This window comes from Pseudophryne corroboree, chromosome 5 (assembly GCF_028390025.1).
Source record: "Pseudophryne corroboree isolate aPseCor3 chromosome 5, aPseCor3.hap2, whole genome shotgun sequence".
NCBI lineage: Eukaryota > Metazoa > Chordata > Amphibia > Anura > Myobatrachidae > Pseudophryne > Pseudophryne corroboree.
This window is the reverse complement of record NC_086448.1, coordinates 503366751-503385296: the sequence shown is the minus strand read 5'-3', so window position 1 is coordinate 503385296 and position 18546 is coordinate 503366751. Positions and strand designations below refer to the sequence as shown.

General features: G+C 44.8%; 1 protein-coding gene across 3 annotated transcripts in view; it reads right to left on the bottom strand.

Moving 5' to 3' along the window:
* SERPINB1 (serpin family B member 1) overlaps positions 1-18546 on the bottom strand; it is a 75744-nt gene that overhangs the window by 17884 nt on the left and 39314 nt on the right. For all 3 annotated transcript variants that reach the window (XM_063923040.1, XM_063923042.1, XM_063923043.1), the window contains 2 exons: positions 11189-11306; positions 3264-3406 (listed from right to left, as the gene is read on the bottom strand). In XM_063923040.1, coding sequence (XP_063779110.1) covers positions 3264-3406; positions 11189-11306 — 261 coding nt within the window. The remainder of the gene's footprint in view (positions 1-3263; positions 3407-11188; positions 11307-18546) is intronic.

Below are 18546 nucleotides of genomic sequence, written 5' to 3'. Positions count from 1 at the left end.
AAGTAAAAGAGGCATGTGTGTGAGTGGCATGTGTGTGAGAGGCATGTGTGTGTGTAAGTGAGAGGCATGTGTGTGTGTAAGTGAGTGGCATGTGTGTGAGAGGCATGTGTGTGTGTGTAAGTGAGTGGCATGTGTGTGTGTAAGTGAGAGGTATGTGTGTGAGAGGCAAGGATTAAAGGAGGCTCACACCTGGTCTGGGTACACGCTACCTTACAAATATATGGAGGGGTGTCTGTTTCTGAATGTGTGTGTGTGAGAGGCATGTGTGTGTGTGTGAGGCATGTGTCTGTGTAAGTGAAAGCGGCGTGTGTGTTTTTAAGTGGAGGCATGTGTGTGTGTGTGTGAATGCGGCGTGTGTGTGTTTTTAAGTGAAGGAGGCGTGTGTGTAAGAGGCATGTGTGTTTTTAAGTGAAAGCAGCGTGTGTTTTTAAGTGAATGAGGCGTTTGTGTATTTTTTTTATATATATCTAGTGTTCACGCTAGGTGTCTTTCACAGGGCGCTGCGCCCTGCCCCTTTTTTAGACAGCTGAATCCCGCCCCGGCCCGTTTTTGTGCGCCCTGCCGCCCCGCCGTTTGCTGCCCGCCGGGCCACGCCGCCGGACCCAGCCATGCACCGCCCGACCGGGTAAGCACATGAGAGTCCCCCACGGCCCGCCCCGCCCGTCCGTAGCTGTCAGCCGCCGCTGTCTCAGCCTTGCGCTGACACAGTGACTGACAGCATCTCCCCTCCTCTGCGAGCAGACTATAGGTCTGCTCATGATCTGGTGTGACAGGAGGGCTGGGTTTGCCTCTCCCGCCGAGGCAAACCCAGCCCTCCTGTGTATGAATGTTTAAAAGGACTCGGAGACGCCAGGGAGGATCAACAGGTCGCCATCTTTAATGCAGCTCCGCAAGTGTGGCGGTGATCAGCGCTCCCCCTCTGTGTCCTGGGCTAAATTTACCTTGTAAGTACTACAGTTGTAAACTTCAATCTCAGTACTCTCTACCTGGTGCTCTCTACCTGGTGCAATGTGTCTCGGTGCTCTCTACCTGGTGCAGTGTGTCTCAGTGCTCTCTGCCTGGTGCAATGTGTCTCAGTGCTCTCTACCTGGTGCAATGTGTCTCAGTGCTCTCTACCTGGTGCAATGTGTCTCAGTGCTCTCTACCTGGTGCAATGTGTCTCAGTGCTCTCTACCTGGTGCAATATGTCTCAGTGCTCTACCTGGTGCAATGTGTCTCAGTGCTCTCTACCTGGTGCAGTGTGCCTCAGTGCTCTCTACCTGGTGCAGTGTGCCTCAGTGCTCTCTACCTGGTGCAGTGTGCCTCAGTGCTCTCTACCTGGTGCAGTGTGCATCAGTGCTCTGCCTGGTGCAATGTGTATAATGTGCTCTATCTGGCGCAGTGTGCCTCAGTGCTCTCTACCTGGTGCAGTGTGCCTCAGTGCTCTCTACCTGGTGCAGTGTGCATCAGTGCTCTGCCTGGTGCAATGTGTATAATGTGCTCTATCTGGCGCAGTGTGCCTCAGTGCTCTCTACCTGGTGCAGTGTGCCTCAGTGCTCTCTACCTGGTGCAGTGTGCCTCAGAGCTCTTCCTGGTGAAATATGTATAACGTGCTCTACCTGGCGCAGTGTGTATAGAAGGTTCTACCTGGTGCAATGTCTATTAGGTGCACTACTGTGTGGTGTAATGTGAATTGCCACTATTATGTGGCCACGCCCCTTCCCCACGAAACATTGCCCCTAAATTTTTGCTGCGCGCCTTCGGCGCGCACTGTCCGTGCTTTACCCTATAGGAATGGGAGCACCAAGCATTATAGTATGTACCTAAGTTTACCTATCTAACTTAAAAATGTGCCCTCCTGAATGAAACATGTGCCCTCCCCATGATCAGCACCCTGCCCTAAAAAAATCCTAGAGTGAACACTAATTATATCGGCACACCGCTGCGCCAAAGCATCTCCATCGAGACCCACTGGCGGGTGAGGGAGCACTGTAGGTTTACTATAAAGGTATGCTGGTGTTTGTTTTATTGTAATGACTGACTTGGAGTGCATCCACTTTCTATGTGTATCTATATTACTATTGGCAAAGGTACCTGAGCACGCTGCTACTGTTCACCCTGAGTTCCGGATAGCTACATATGGTATGTGTGTGTATATGTAGGGGGGCACCAACATTTATCATGCCTCCAGGTGACTGGGACGAACTAACGCCACTGGGTGTGTGTAGGTGTGTGTGTGTGTGTGTGTGGTGGTGGTGGTGGTGGGGGGGGGGGTCACTAAAGTAAATTTTCACCCTGGGCTCCACTTGGTCTAGTACCAGCCATGTTAGGAGCCTGTATCCAATTTGCGCAAATGGTGGTGGAGGATACTTGACTGCTGGAGAAAACATGTATTTCTCCTGTTCTGGGACAGCTGCTCCAAAAAAAACAGCTGTACCTGTGATCCCTAACAATGCTACCAAAGTAGTCGTGTTATTTACCCCTATCGGTCAGTTTTTGGAGTTTGCTGAATATTAGACTTCCCCATCTGCCCCTAATAAAGAGTGGTCCCGCTACAAAAAACGTGTGATGGACCCATAGCGGATCATAAAGAGGCTCCTAAAGGATGGTTTACACTCCACTAGAAAAAGATGGTAGACAAGCATTGGCACGTTCATATCAGTTTTATGTGGAGGACACATAAAAAGCTAGTCAGAGGCAAATAGAAATAGGATAAATAACACATTGTTTACAAAGTAATAACATAGGGGGTCATTCCGAGTTGATCACTCGCTAGCTGTTTTTAGCAGCCGTGCAAACGCAAAGGCCGCCACCTTCTGGGAGTGTATATTAGCTTAGCAGAAGTGCGAATGAAAGGATCGCAGGGCGGCTACAAAATAATTTTGTGCAGTTTCAGAGTAGCTTCAGACCTACTCAGCGCTTGCGATCACTTCAGACTATTCAGTTCCGGATTTAACGTCACAAACATGCCCTGCATTTGCCCAGCCACGCCTGCGTTTTTTTGAACACTCCCTGAAAACGGTCAGTTGACACCCAGAAATGCCCACTTCCTGTCAATCACTCTGCGGCCAGCAGTGCGACTGAAAAGCTTCGCTAGACCTTGTGTGAAACTACTTCGGCTGTTGTGAAAGTACGTCGCGTGTGCACACTGCGCCGCATACGCATGCGCAGAAGTTCCATTTTTTTGCATCATCGCTGCGCAGCGAACATTTTCAGCTAGCGATCAACTTGGAATGACCCCCCATAGGCTATAATGACTTGTTGAAAAAAAAGTAAAATGTTACCTTGCTTAATCTGAATGGCACTTCTTTTGTATTTGTGGTATCGAATTTCTTAGCCCAGTCCCCTTTAAAATATATAGCATTCACTAGCACTAATTTGGTAGATGCATCCACTGATCCTGCAGGCAGCACTTCTGGAATTTTCCCTAAAAATAAATGATGTCGTTTTTAATATGTAAAGGTTATTAGCAGTTTAGGTTAGAATCTTACAGTCCCACAAAAGTTCCTCACAGTGATGCCAGATATTTTATATATATATATATATATATATATATATGATATTAAATATATTAAATCATATAACAAGTGTTGCAAATGCAATGTGTGAGAACTGTAGTTGGGATATTTTTTTTAAAGGAAATAAACACTACTATTTTTTATGTATTAGCATTATATTATTTATAATTAAACTTTGTGTCAGGGCACGATAACAGTATCCCTCTGACCAATACTATGTGGGCCAGAATGGCCAACACGTAGATCCTCAAATCCAGATGTAGCAAGGACACAGTTTAATATTATACATTCAACGTAGATCCTCAAATCCAGATGTAGCAAGGATACAGTTTAATATTATACATTCAACGTAGATCCTCAAATCCAGATGTAGCAAGGATACAGTTTAATATTATACATTCAACGTAGATCCTCAAATCCAGATGTAGCAAGGATACAGCTTAATATTATACATTCAAAGTAGATCCTCAAATCCAGATGTAGCAAGGGCACATTTTAAGTAGAGATGTGCGGCTGGCACTTTTCGTGTTTTGTGTTTTCATTTTGGATCTGGATCCCTGCTCGTGTTTTGGATCTGGACAGGTTTTGCCAAAACCACCATTTCGGGTTTTGGTTTTGGATCTGGATGATTTTTGAAAAAAACATAAAAACAGCTAAAATCACAGAAGTTGGGGGTAATTTTTATCCTACGGTATTATTAACCTCAATAACATTAATTTCCACTCATTTCCAGTTTATTCTGAACACCTCACAACTCACAATATTGTTTTTAGGCCATAAGGTTCCACCGAGGTCGCTGGAAGACTAAGGTAAGCGACCCAAGTGGGTAGCACAAACACCTGGCCCATCTAGGAGTGGCACTGCAGTGTCAGACAGGATGGCACTTTTAAAAACTAGGCCCAAAAGAGCACATAATGCAAAGAAGAAAAAGAGGTGCAATGAGGTAGCTGGATGACTAAGCTAAGCAACCCAAGTGTGCGGCTTAAACACCTGGCCCATTTAGGAGTGGCACTGCAGAGTCAGACAGGATGGCACTTTTAAAAACTAGGCCCAAAAGAGCACATAATGCAAAGAAGAAAAAGAGGTGCAAGATAGAATTGTCCTTGGGCCCTCCCACCCACCCTTATTTTGTATAAACAGGACATGCACACTTTAACAAACCAATCATTTCAGCGACACGACTGTGGCTGAAATGATTGGTTTGTTTGGGCCCCCAACAAAAAAAAACAAAAAAAAATTAATCTCTCCTTGCACAAACTGGCTCTACAGTGGCAAGATGTCATCCTTATCCTCAGATTCCCACCCCTTCATCCTCACAGATAAATAATATTCAAACAAACAAAACCACATCATTTAGGTGTCAGTGGACTGCTTAAGCTATTACCCAAAGTTTCTGAACTTGACAATGACTTATGATGAATGCGCTGCAGGTGACGTATAAGGGAGGATGTTCCAAGGTGGTTAACTTCCTAAACCCTAATTATTATGGATTGACAAAGGCAACAGATAGCTTGACACACAGAAAAGGTGGCTTTTTTGGTATTTTGCCCAGGCATGTCAAAGGGCTTATTCATCCCATGGACAACAACAACTGTCTCCCCAGTGGCGTAAGTTCGTCCCAGTTGCCCGGAGGCAAGATAAATATTGGTGCCCCCTATTTCCTATATTAAGATAGATATATATATGTATGTATGTGTGCGTGTGTTCTGAAAAAAATGTATATACTGTATTTATACATTTAATTATCTTTTATTTTAAATCACACATTTCTTAGCAGTCATACCCAGGATTAGAACCCATGACCTGTTACACTAACATCAGACACTTTACTGATGGAGTTATGAGAATTCTAACTATATGAAGTAGAAGTTACGTGTAATTGTCAGAGAAGTATCTTCATATAGTTAAAATTCTCATATTTCTTATACAGGAGCAAACAGCTTCATCAGTAAAGTGACTGATTCCAGTGTAATAGGTTGTGGTTTCTAATCCTGGGTGTGACACTTGTAAAATGTGTATATTCAGTATAATAGAGGGTGTGATTTGTAAGGTGCAGGGACCAGTGAGGAAGTCGGACACTGAAAAGACAGCGGCAGCTATCAATTAACTTAATTCAATGGTGTCACAGAATGGGAGAAGAGGTGCCCCCTTCAGAGCAGGAGCCCGGCGGCAGATGATTCCGTTGCCTCCCAGAGTTCTGCCTCTGTGTCTCCCCCAGTGCCTGATTTAAACAAACCACATCACCATCAGAATCCTCCTCGTCAACTTCCTCCTCAGCGCCAGCAACACCCATACCCTCATCCTGGTGTACTTCAACAGTGACATCTTCAATTTGAACATCAGAAACTGGACTGTGCTCCTTCCAGCACTTGCAGAGTGTGAGCAAATGGTGGAAGGAGCCACCTCTTCCCGTCCACTGTTGGGAAGGTCAGGCATCGCAACCGCCGACAAACTTGGACTCTCCTTGGAGATTTGTGATACCATCTTAGAACGCACAGTTCTTTGCTGTGCTTTTGCTAGCTTAACTCTTTTCATTTTTCTAGCGGGAGGATGAGGGCTTCCATCGTCATGTGAAGCTGAACCACTAGTCATGAACAAAGGCCAGGGCCTTAGCCGTACCTTGCCACTCCGAATCGTAAATGTCATATTGGCAAGTTGACATTTCTCCTCAGATGATTCAAATTAATTTTTTTGGGTCATTTTACTGAACTTTGGCTTTTTGGATTTTACATGCACTCTACTATGACACTGGGCATCGACCTTGGCAGACGACGTTGATGGCATTTCATCGTCTATGTCATGACTAGTGGCAGCAGCTTCAGCACTAGGAGGAAGTGGTTGATCTTTCCATATTTTATCCACCAAATTTTTGTTCTCCTCCATACCCCTACACCACACAGGGCAAACCCTGTAAATATTATTTGGATAATAACCTTTAATTTGGAGTTATTATAATAATATGCAGCACAGGAGAGCGTACCCCTAAACCAGGAGTGGTCCCAGGCACGGGCAAGCAGGGCGGGCGCCTGGGGCACTGCAGCCCATGGACGCGGATGCAGACAGCCCCGCAGGTGCCCGCCGCCCACCCGCATCCCGCTCCCTTCAGCAGGAGCCGCGGGCTGTGTGGGCGCCCGCTGTAGCCACTAGAGGTCATAATTGACCTCTAGTGTCTGTGTGGCACTGCTATGGGAAAGACGTCATGACATCTCTCCCATAGAGAGGAGTGGGCGGCCAGAGACAGCGCAGCAGCGGTCAGGAAACATGAGCGGGGCTGGTAAGTATTGTGTGGGTTTTTTTGTGAGTGTTTGTAAGCGGTGTTACTGGGGGCACAGCTACTGGGGGCATATCTACTGGGGGCACAACTACAGGAGGCACAACTACTGGGGGCATATCTACTGGGGGCACAACTACAGGGGCACAGCTACAGGGGACAAATCTACTGGGGTAAAATCTACTGGTGGCACAAACTACTGGGGCACAACTACTGGCGGCACGGCTACAGGGGGCACAACTACTGGGGGCTCAACTACAGGGTCCATAACTGTGGTCATGCCCATATTTTTGGGCACGCACCAACTCTGTTTTACCTATCGGGGAAGGCGGAGGGGGGCGCGCCAAATGAAAATTTTGCCCTGGGCGCCACAAGGTCTAGAAGCGGCCCTGCCCTAAACCACACACACACGGCAAAGCCTGTAAAACTTATTTGGATAATAGCCCTTTTGGAGTTATTATAATAATATGCAGAACAGGAGTGTACCCCTACACCACACAAGGCAAAGCCTGTAAAAAAAAATTGGATAATAACCCCTTTATTTGGAGTTATTATAATAATATGCAGCACAGGAGAGCACACACACACACACACACACACACACACACACACACACACACACACACACACACACAGCAAAGCCTGTAAAAATTATTTGGCTAATAACCCTTTTATTTGGAGTTATTATAATAATACGCGGCACAGGAGAGCGTACCCCTGCACCACACAGGGCAAACCCTGTACAAATTATTTGGATTAAATATTAATAACCCCTTTATTTGGAGTAAATAATAATACAGCACAGGACAGCACCCCTTGACATATACAGCAGCACCACTGAACTTATGGCAGCACAGGACACCACCACTGGACTTTTGGCAACACAGGACACCATCACTGGACTGATGCAGCACAAGACAGCACCACTGGACTGGACTTATACAGCAGCACTGGACTTTTAAATTAGGCCACGCCCTTTCCCGGATGCCGACGATGTATGTGTGTGTGTGTGTGTGTGTGTATAATAGTACAGAGTGCGCTCCGGGTGTCACCACACCCAGTGACGCCTCTGATTCAGAGGTGAAGTAGTGATCAAAGGTAATAAATAGGTTTAAAAGTCTGTGGCAGACAAGATTAGAGCTGTGTGCCAACCCCCGTGTTTTGGAATTGGATCTGTATTAACTTCGTGTTTTGGTTTTGCCAAAACCGCCCTCAAGTGTTTTGATTCTGTATTTTTTTTTTCCAAAAATGTATAAAAACAGCTACATAATTTGGGCCTTTTTTGTTTCTACGGTATTATTAACCTCAATAACATTCATTTATTGACAGTTATGACCACTTTACAATATTGTTTTCATCCAGTTTATGCCAATGGTTGCAGCAAGCTGGCTGTTACTAAGCGACAGCACATACGCACAGCAGTTTATATGAAACTTTGCAACATAGCAGTAGCAGAAAAGAAAAGTGGTGCAAGATGGAATTGTCCTTGGGCCCCCCACCCACTTTCCCTTATGTTGGATATTAAAAAAGAAAATGCACAGTTTAACACACCAAGCACTTAAGTGAGAGGGACTTTTGTGGCTGAAGTTTTTGATTGTTTGGGCCCCCACAAAACAAGTTACCAATTAGTTTAAGGCAGCTAATCTAACAGTGCTGTCAATGATCTCTATACTGGCAAGATGTCATTGCCATTATCATCCTCGCCCTCCTCAGTGTTTACATCATCTTCACACACTATTAATTCATCACCGCTGGAATCCACCATTACAGAAGTCTCTGTGTACATTGATGTAATTACCGGTAAAGGTCTTCCTCGTGGAATTTGTAGTTCATTTTGATGAACATCATCTTTTCCACATTTTGAGGAAATAGCCTACTACGCCTCCCAAGGTTCCTGGCTGTGCTGAAAACTCTTTTTGAGTACACATTGGAGTGTGGGCAGCGTAAGTAATGCAAAACGAGTTTGTACAAGGGCCTCCAAATTGACTTTTCTTTTCTCCTTCCAGTAGTCAAAGGACTACACCTACAGCGCAAACAGTTACATACAGCACAGTACAAGTTGTACAAAAAATATTTATTATCTATTTTCAGGTACTGTATATAGGAGAGCACTCACAAGGCTTGTCATTGAAGGTTAAAAACAAGTTTATTAACTCATAGCAGCAAAACACTCATAGAAGTTGACGTTTCAATCTCTCATGGACCTTTGTCAAGACGTGTAAAGTGCTTAGTGAGTAGGTGCAAACCCATCTGTCTGTAGGGGTGGGTCTATTTGTGCCAAACCTCATCACATCATCCACACCCATATGGTGTGCCCACACTGATGACATCACTGGGGGACCAGTCTATTCCAATAGCAGCAATAACAGAGCAGTGTAACAGGGAGCTAACCAGCCCTTCATTCCAGTGGCGTAAGTTCGTCACTGTTGCCCGGAGGCAAGATAAATATTGGTGCCCCCCTATTTCCTATATTAAGATAAATATATGTGTGCGTATATACGTGTGTGTGTGTGTGTGTGTGTGTGTATGTATGTATGTATGTGCGTGCGTGCGTGTGTGTTTACGGAGTGTTCTGAAAAAAATGTATATACTGTATTTATACATTTAAATTGTCTTTTATTTTAAATCACACATTTCTTAGCAGTCATACCCAGGATTAGAACCCATGACCTGTTACATTAACAGCAGACACTTTACTGATGGAGTTATTTGCTCCTGTAGAGGAATCATGAGAATTCTAACTATATGAAGTTACGTGTAATTGTCAGAAAAATATCTTCGTATAGTTAAAGTTCTCATATTTCCTATACAGGAGCAAACAGCTTCATCAGTAAGGTGTCTGCTTCCAGTGTATTAGGTTGTGGTTTCTAATTCTGGATGTGATACTTGTAAAATGTGTATATACAGTATAATAAAGCGGGTGTGATTTGTAAGGTGCAGGGACCAGTGAGGAAGTCAGCCACTGAAAAGACAGCGACAGCTATTAATTAACTTAATTCAATGGTGTCACAGAATGGGAGGAGAGGTGCCCCCCTTCAGAGTAGGAGCCCGGCGGCAGATGACTCCGTTGCCTCCCAGAGTTCTGCCTCTGCTTCATTCACACTGAACACCTGTCACAAAGACCTTGATCAATGTTTTGAAAGAAACATAGATCAGTATATTAAAACCTAAAAAGTGGTCAATTGATCACAGCACCACAGATAGGTACCTCTGGCTCCCAACAGTGAGAAATGTCCCCTTTGACCACTAAGACAGACTATCCAATGTAGGCACGCCATATGTGTGTGGATGATGGGATGAGGTTTGGTATAAATAGACCCACCTGTACAGACAGATGGCTTTGCACCTTTGCACTAAGCACTTTCCACTTCTAGACAAATGTCCCTGAGAGGATCGAAAATGTCACAAATTTTTCACCTTCAATGACAAGCCTTGTGAGTGCTCTCTCATATATGCCTGAAACCATATGTAAGTCTCCGGGATATTACAGGATTGCCTGGCGATACAGTGCATGACTGCACACCAGCATAATTGACTGAATTGGATATCTGTGAATGTGGCTTTATTTGTGGACTATCTATCTATCGATCTATGATCTAAGTTAAAAACATCTATTTAAAATGTATTGTGGCAGAGACAGCACAGATCTGACATGGATTTGGAATTGCAGCATTGTGGCTAATGAGAATCCAGGTCAGGTGTTGCTGTTGTTCATGGTTGAGAAGCAGATAATTACAGGAACCTGTAAGAGTGTGTTAAAAGGGTTCCAGGCACAAGTGAACAATGCTTCTGACGGTGACTAGCATCCAGAAGAGGGGGAGAGGGGGTGGGCAGTTGCAGGGACGTTAGAGCCACTGGACCTGTACCAAGGTGAACCTGTAGCGCTATGAACTTGTACTGATGTGATCCTGTACTGCTATGCACTTGTACTGATGTGATCCTGTACTGCTATGCACTTGTACTGATGTAAACCTGAACTGCTACGCTGAAATATCCCTGTGCTGTTCAGCCTAAACAAAAATAAAGAAACTGGTGGAGTTTATCCGGTCTATGTGATTCCTGTCACAGTATTTAATCTTCATTTACCATACCTTCAACTATCCTTCTATCTTCTTTTTAGATGTTAACCTTTAATACACTCGCCTAACAAGCCCCTAACCCATAACCCTTCATGGCAGTATGCGTGGGCATTCCTATCAGGATGCATTAGATGCATTTGGCAGGCTACAGGTTATGTGTAATCACTGAGAACTGTTGCCTGCAACATATTTGGACATCTGGACCTACAGTAATCTGACAAATAAAAAATATTATTACAAATTACATTTCCTGTGCTTCAGTTTAGGGTGCTGCACATTTGGCAGAAATTACCTGACATCCTCCAAAAAATCTTCCAAATTAATTCAAATAACATACTAACCTTTTGTCTGTTCTGAAACCCATGTATTGATTTCCTTTCTAGCAGCTTCCCATGCAGTTATGAAGTCAACAGTGCCCAGCTTAGCATGGTATAAACTTTGTAGAGAAGATAGAAATTCCTGACAAGAAATGATAATTAAAACATGTATTGTCACGACAAGTGTGACTTATTACAACTAAGCTTTGCACTTCTCTTACAAGCAAAACAGTTTGGGATAAGCTAATAATTATGTAATACAGGTTGAGTCTCCCTTATCCAAAATGCTTGGGACCAGAAGTATTTTGGATATCGGATTTTTTAGTATTTTGGAATAATTGCATACCATAAAGAGATATCATGGTGATGGGACCCAAGTCTAAGCACAGAATGCATTTATGTTTCATATACACCTTATACACACAGCCTGGAAGTAATTTAATACTATATTTTTAATAACTAAGTGTATTAAACAAAGTTTGTGTACATTGAGCCATCAGAAAACAAAGGTTTCACTATCTCACTCTCACTCAAAATTCCGTATTTCGGAATATATGGATATGGGATACTCAACCTGTATTAGCGAGTTTGCCTGTCCTCGCTGTCTCCTTGTTTAATTAGAGAAGCACCTCTTATATGGCGACAGGAGTGGTGAAAGAGAGCACAGTGACATGTTTGCTTTAGTATAAACATACCAGTAATTTCATGTTGATTAATCAGTGTTTGATACATATGAATGTCAAATTCTGTCTTTGCTTCCCATTCAAGTCACTATTTTGTAACTCTGAGAATCATTTTCTAAATTGGATTTAGAAAGGAAGATTTATACTGTGCTAGGTTTGCAGTACTGAAATGCATCTAAAGAATTATAACTGATATTGAAAAGTCACTAATGACTGTACAGATTAGCGTAAAATAGGATTTTGGTACCTACCGGTAAATCCTTTTCTCTTAGTCCGTAGAGGATGCTGGGGACTCCAAAAGGACCATGGGGTATAGACGGATCCGCAGGAGCCTGGGCACACTATAAAGACTTAAACTGGGTGTGAACTGGCTCCTCCCTCTATGCCCCTCCTCCAGACCTCAGTTAGAAAACTGTGCCCAGGAGAGATGGACATTTCGAGGAAAGAACTTATTGTTATAACACGGTGAGTGTCCTACCAGCTCACACCTAAAACACACCGTAGAACATAGCATTCAGTAGAATACCAGCCCACAGCATGAACAAACCACAGCCACATGTTGAGCGAATATGTAACCCAAAGCGTGTGTCCACATAAGCAAAAATAAGACCCCGCATGCCATTGCATGAAAAAAACGGTAGCAACCGCCTGACAGAGAAGACACCCCACCAGGGTGTAACCAAAACACTAACTGCAGACCCCGTACCCACTGGGACGGGCGCCCAGCATCCTCTACGGACTAAGAGAAAAGGATTTACCGGTAGGTACCAAAATCCTATTTTCTCATACGTCCTAGAGGATGCTGGGGACTCCAAAAAGACCATGGGGTTTATACCAAAGCTCCAAAACAGGCGGGAGAGTGCGGACGACTCTGCAGCACCGAATGAGCAAACCAAAGAGGTCCCCAACAATCATGGTATCAAACACGTAGAGCATAGCAAAAGCGTTTGATCCCGACCAATAATCCGCTCTGCAAAGTTGAACCGCCTAGACTCCTTGGGCATCCGCCCAAGAAAAACCCATCTTTCCATTAGAGTGGGCTTCCACTGACTTCGGTCACAGCAATCCAACCATCAAACAACATGCCAAAACGTATCACAGATTCAGCGTGTAACAGACTGCATACTGCAGTCACCCCCAGCGGGTTGGGAGCATACCGGAGAAACAGAGCCTCTGTTTCTCCAAACTGATCCAAATTGGCGACCTAAATATTCAAATCCCCGGCAGCACCGAGGGACTCCGAATCAGCTAATGCCTAAGGAACCACCGGTATCAAAAAACAGACTTTTTCTGCGAAACCCAGGAACCACTCTTTGGTAGAACTACAATCCGAGTTCACAAGTCCTCTCTGTCTACCTGGAAGATCAAATAAGGTTCTTGTGAGACAAACCCACCATGTCCGCCACCCACCTTGCGAACGCCAAAGCCAATAGCATGACCACTTTCCAAGAGAGAATTTTAAGAAATAATAAGGCCATACTACACCGAAATGGAGCCTAACTGTAGGCCTGCATCCACCATGGCTTGTATGGATAATAACTACCTAGGTGAAAGTCTTCCGTAGGAACCATCCTGGATTCACACCAAGACACAGAATTATGCCAACCACGGCGGTAAGACTTTGCCGTTACTTCTGTTCTAGCCTGAGACATTGAGGAAACGGCTTCACTGAGAACATCCTTCCGGCTTAGAATATGGCAGACGCATTAGCGGTAAGTCTTGATACACGCCCTGATCTAGTTGTAACAGTTCCTCCCGTAAAGGAAGAGGGCAGGAAACTCCCATGAGCAAATCATGACCAAACGGGATAGCAAAACCTCCTTGGCTAAATCAGATCCGAGAGGATCGCCTGAACCTATGTACTACTTTCGTTTATCACCATCCGAAAGAATGAAATAGGAGAGGCCACATGACCAATTGCGACCCTCCACAAAAGATGTCACTTCTGTGAAAACTTCTCGACGATGACTGAATTTTTTTTTCGGATGGAGATCGCGTCAGCAGGGGAATCTATTTCTCCTTCACTAACCCCCGGCATGAATACTACCAGACTTTTTGCCCCACGGCAAAACTGTGCATCTTCTGCCATTGCCGCTTTGCTTCTCGTTCCGTCATAGCGGCTTACTCACGCCCTTGCTGATAAGTTGTCTGGCAGAACTAACATGGGCCGAACACGAGAATACGTTCGTCGACAATATCTCTTAAATCAAGAAAGCTTATTGCAGACAAGCTTTCCAACTTAACCTTAACCTCTGGAAATACGTCCCTTGCAAGGCCTACTCCCCAGCCTCGGATATCCTTATGCACGGATACCAGGATCTAACCTTGGATCCCGAACCTTCATCCCTCTAGAAGAAGAACACCGAGCAGACACCACAGGAGTGATGTCCTGGCCTTTAGGATTATATTCCGGTGCATGCGCAGGGGAAACACGGACCACAATTTCAACCGGCCCCTTGAAAGCCACTCTGGCGATAGACCTTCTCACCAAAACAGGCCTCGTAGGCCGCACCCATCTGTTTTAGTAACAGAACACGTTGATGCCTCTTACCACAGGAAAAAAACCCTGAACATTAACCGGTCAGTATCTACTCTAAAACCCACCTCCGACAACTGTGTCGGTGGGAACAACAGCCAATCCCTGTGTCGAAGAACAGTCAGAGAGAACCAACGATTTGCACTTTTATACAGGGACAACCGGACAATGTCCTGAACCTGACGCCCCTCTGTAAGACGTAGCGTACTACCTCCCCATCCAGAGGGAACGGCCAGATCCATTAGAAAAAACAGAAAGGGGAACAACCGTAACTCAGAATGCTCCCCAATTCGATTCTATAAATAACTCATAAGTCTTAGTCTATTCCTGGACTAACTAAAATTATTAGACGAGCGCTCCTGGAGTGGGAACTAGCCAGATAGACTCAGCGACCAGTGGTGGATGTGTTGGAAACAGAAAACGACATCCACTTCTGCGAACCTACCAAGGCTGCAGAACTCTTACCTTCCAACCTTCCATTGTCTGCCCAGAAAAGGAACAAAGAACGGTATCGAACCGGTGAAAACGACTGCATCTCACAAAAGAATGCGTCACCAACCTTTGTGAAGGAGGCTAACTCACGAAAGTAGACTTACCAGGGTGTATCCGCCGAGAGTGACTGACCAGAGGGCTCACCAAACAGTTGTATACATCCCCGAGTATCTCCCGGATACAACCTCAGTACTTACCCGGCTACACCTCCTGCTGTCACGCGGCAGCCTGCTGCAATGTTAAAAGTAGGAACAACATAAGCAAGCTTACCCAGTGTGAGTAGGGTAATTCTATTGGATGCCTACCTGAATACAACCCTCCCACATGAGCATGTAATGCAAATAAGGAGAATGTAAAGAAATAAAATATCACTTAGCTTCCTGTGTATGATCCTTTGCGACCGGGCTCTGCGTCGACCTGGAGTTGACTGCCATAATGTTCTCTCCGCGTTGGGAAGAGAATAATATTCGGACTCCTTGAGGGGATCGAAAACCAACTCGTCACGGCCAATCTAGAGCTTAATCAATAGAGCGATCAGTACACGAGAAGAATACCATTATCCTAGCATTCATGGATATACATAATGTAATACACAATAAAACACACATATCCTAACCATGCATATATAAATAAATAAATATATATATATATTAGTGATGAGCGGGTTCGGTTTCTCAGAAACCGAACCCCCCCGAACTTCACCCATTTTACACGGGTCCGAGGCAGGTTCGAACCTTCCCGCCTTGCTCGGCTAACCCGAGCGCGCCCGAACGTCATCATCCCGCTGTCGGATTCTCGCGAGATTCGGATTCTATATAAGCAGCCGCGCATCGCCGTCATTTTCACTCGTGCATTGGAGATGATAGAGAGAGGACGTGGCTGGCCTCCTCTCCGTTTATTGTTGAACTTGATTGCTTTATTGCTTAATTGTGGGGAGGGCTGGGGAGCAGCTGTATAATATAGGAGGAGTACAGTGCAGAGTTTTGCTGACAGTGACCACCAGTATACGTTATCTGCCTGAAAAACACTCCATATCTGTGCTCAGTGTGCTGCTTTATTATGGGGACTGGGGACCACCAGTATAATTAATATTATATAGGAGGAGTACAGTGCAGAGTTTTGCTGACCAGTGACCACCAGTATACTATATATAGCAGTACGATACGGAAGGCCACTGCTGTGCCTACCTCTGTGTCGTCATTAAGTATACTATCCATCTACATTCTATACCTGTGGTGCATTTTAGTTTTGCAGTTTGCTGACACAGTGACCACCAGTATACTATATATAGCAGTACGATACGGAAGGCCACTGCTGTGCCTACCTCTGTGTCGTCATTAAGTATACTATCCATCTACATTCTATACCTGTGGTGCATTTTAGTTTTGCAGTTTGCTGACACAGTGACCACCAGTATACTATATATAGCAGTACGATACGGAAGGCCACTGCTGTGCCTACCTCTGTGTCGTCATTAAGTATACTATCCATCTACATTCTATACCTATGGTGCATTTTAGTTTTGCAGTTTGCTGACACAGTGACCACCAGTATACTATATATAGCAGTACGATACGGAAGGCCACTGCTGTGCCTACCTCTGTGTCGTCATTAAGTATACTATCCATCTACATTCTATACCTGTGGTGCATTTTAGTTTTGCAGTTTGCTGACACAGTGACCACCAGTATACTATATATAGCAGTACGATACGGAAGGCCACTGCTGTGCCTACCTCTGTGTCGTCATTAAGTATACTATCCATCTACATTCTATACCTGTGGTGCATTTTAGTTTTGCAGTTTGCTGACACAGTGACCACCAGTATACTATATATAGTAGTACGATACGGAAGGCCACTGCTGTGCCTACCTCTGTGTCGTCATTAAGTATACTATCCATCTACATTCTATACTTGTGGTGCATTTTAGTTTTGCAGTTTGCTGACACAGTGACCACCAGTATACTATATATAGCAGTACGATACGGAAGGCCACTGCTGTGCCTACCTCTGTGTCGTCATTAAGTATACTATCCATCTACATTCTATACCTGTGGTGCATTTTAGTTTTGCAGTTTGCTGACACAGTGACCACCAGTATACTATATATAGTAGTACGATACGGAAGGCCACTGCTGTGCCTACCTCTGTGTCGTCATTAAGTATACTATCCATCTACATTCTATACCTATGGTGCATTTTAGTTGTGCGCAGTATATATAGTAGTAGGCCATTGCTATTGATACTGGCATATAATTCCACACATTAAAAAATGGAGAACAAAAATGTGGAGGGTAAAATAGGGAAAAATCAAGATCCACTTCCACCTCGTGCTGAAGCTGCTGCCACTAGTCATGGTCGAGACGATGAAATGTCATCAACGTCGTCTGCCAAGGCCGATGCCCAATGTCATAGTAGAGAGCATCTGAAATCCAAAAAACAAAAGTTCAGTAAAATGACCCAAAAATCTAAATTGAAAGCGTCTGATGAGAAGCGTAAACTTGCCAATATGCCATTTACGACACGGAGTGGCAAGGAACGGCTGAGGCCCTGGCCTATGTTCATGGCTAGGGGTTCAGATTCACATGAGGATGGAAGCACTCATCCTCTTGCTAGAAAAATGAAAAGACTTAAGCTGGCAAAAGCACAGCAAAGAACTGTGCGTTCTTCTAAATCACAAATCCCCAAAGAGAGTCCAATTGTGTCGGTTGCGATGCCTGACCTTCCCAACACTGGACAGGAAGAGCTCGCGCCTTCCACCATTTGCACGCCCCCTGCAAGTGCTGGAAGGACCACCCGCAGTCCAGTTCCTGATAGTCAAATTGAAGATGTCAGTGTTGAAGTACACCAGGATGAGGATATGGGTGTTGCTGGCTCTGAGGAGGAAATTGACAAGGAGGATTCTGATGGTGAGGTGGTTTGTTTAAGTCAGGCACCCGAGAGAAGACACCTGTTGTCCGTGGGACGAATATGGCCATTGACATGCCTGGTCAAAATACAAAAAAATCACCTCTTTGGTGTGGAATTATTTCAACACAAATGCGGACAACAGGTGTCAAGCCGTGTGTTGCCTTTGTCAAGCTGTAATAAGTAGGGGTAAGGACGTTAACCACCTCGGAGCATCCTCCCTTATACGTCACCTGCAGCGCATTCATAAGTCAGTGACAAGTTCAAAAACTTTGGATGACAGCGGAAGCAGTCCACTGACCACTAAATCCCTTCCTCTTGTAACCAAGCTCCTGCAAACCACACCAACAACTCCCTCAGTGTCAATTTCCTCCTTACCCAGGAAAGCCAATAGTCCTGCAGGCCATGTCACTGTCAAGTCTGACGAGTCCTCTCCTGCCTGGGATTCCTCCGATGCATCCATGAGTGTAACGCCTACTGCTGCTGGCGCTGCTGTTGTTGCTGCTGGGAGTCGATCGTCATCCCAGAGGGGAAGTCGGAAGACCACTTGTACTACTTCCAGTAAGCAATTGACTGTCCAACAGTCCTTTGCGAGGAAGATGAAATATCACAGCAGTCATCCTGCTGCAAAGCAGATAACTCAGGCCTTGGCAGCCTGGGCGGTGAGAAACGTGGTTCCGGTATCCATCGTTAATTCAGAGGCAACTATAGACTTGATTGAGGTACTGTGTCCCCGGTACCAAATAGCATCTAGGTTCCATTT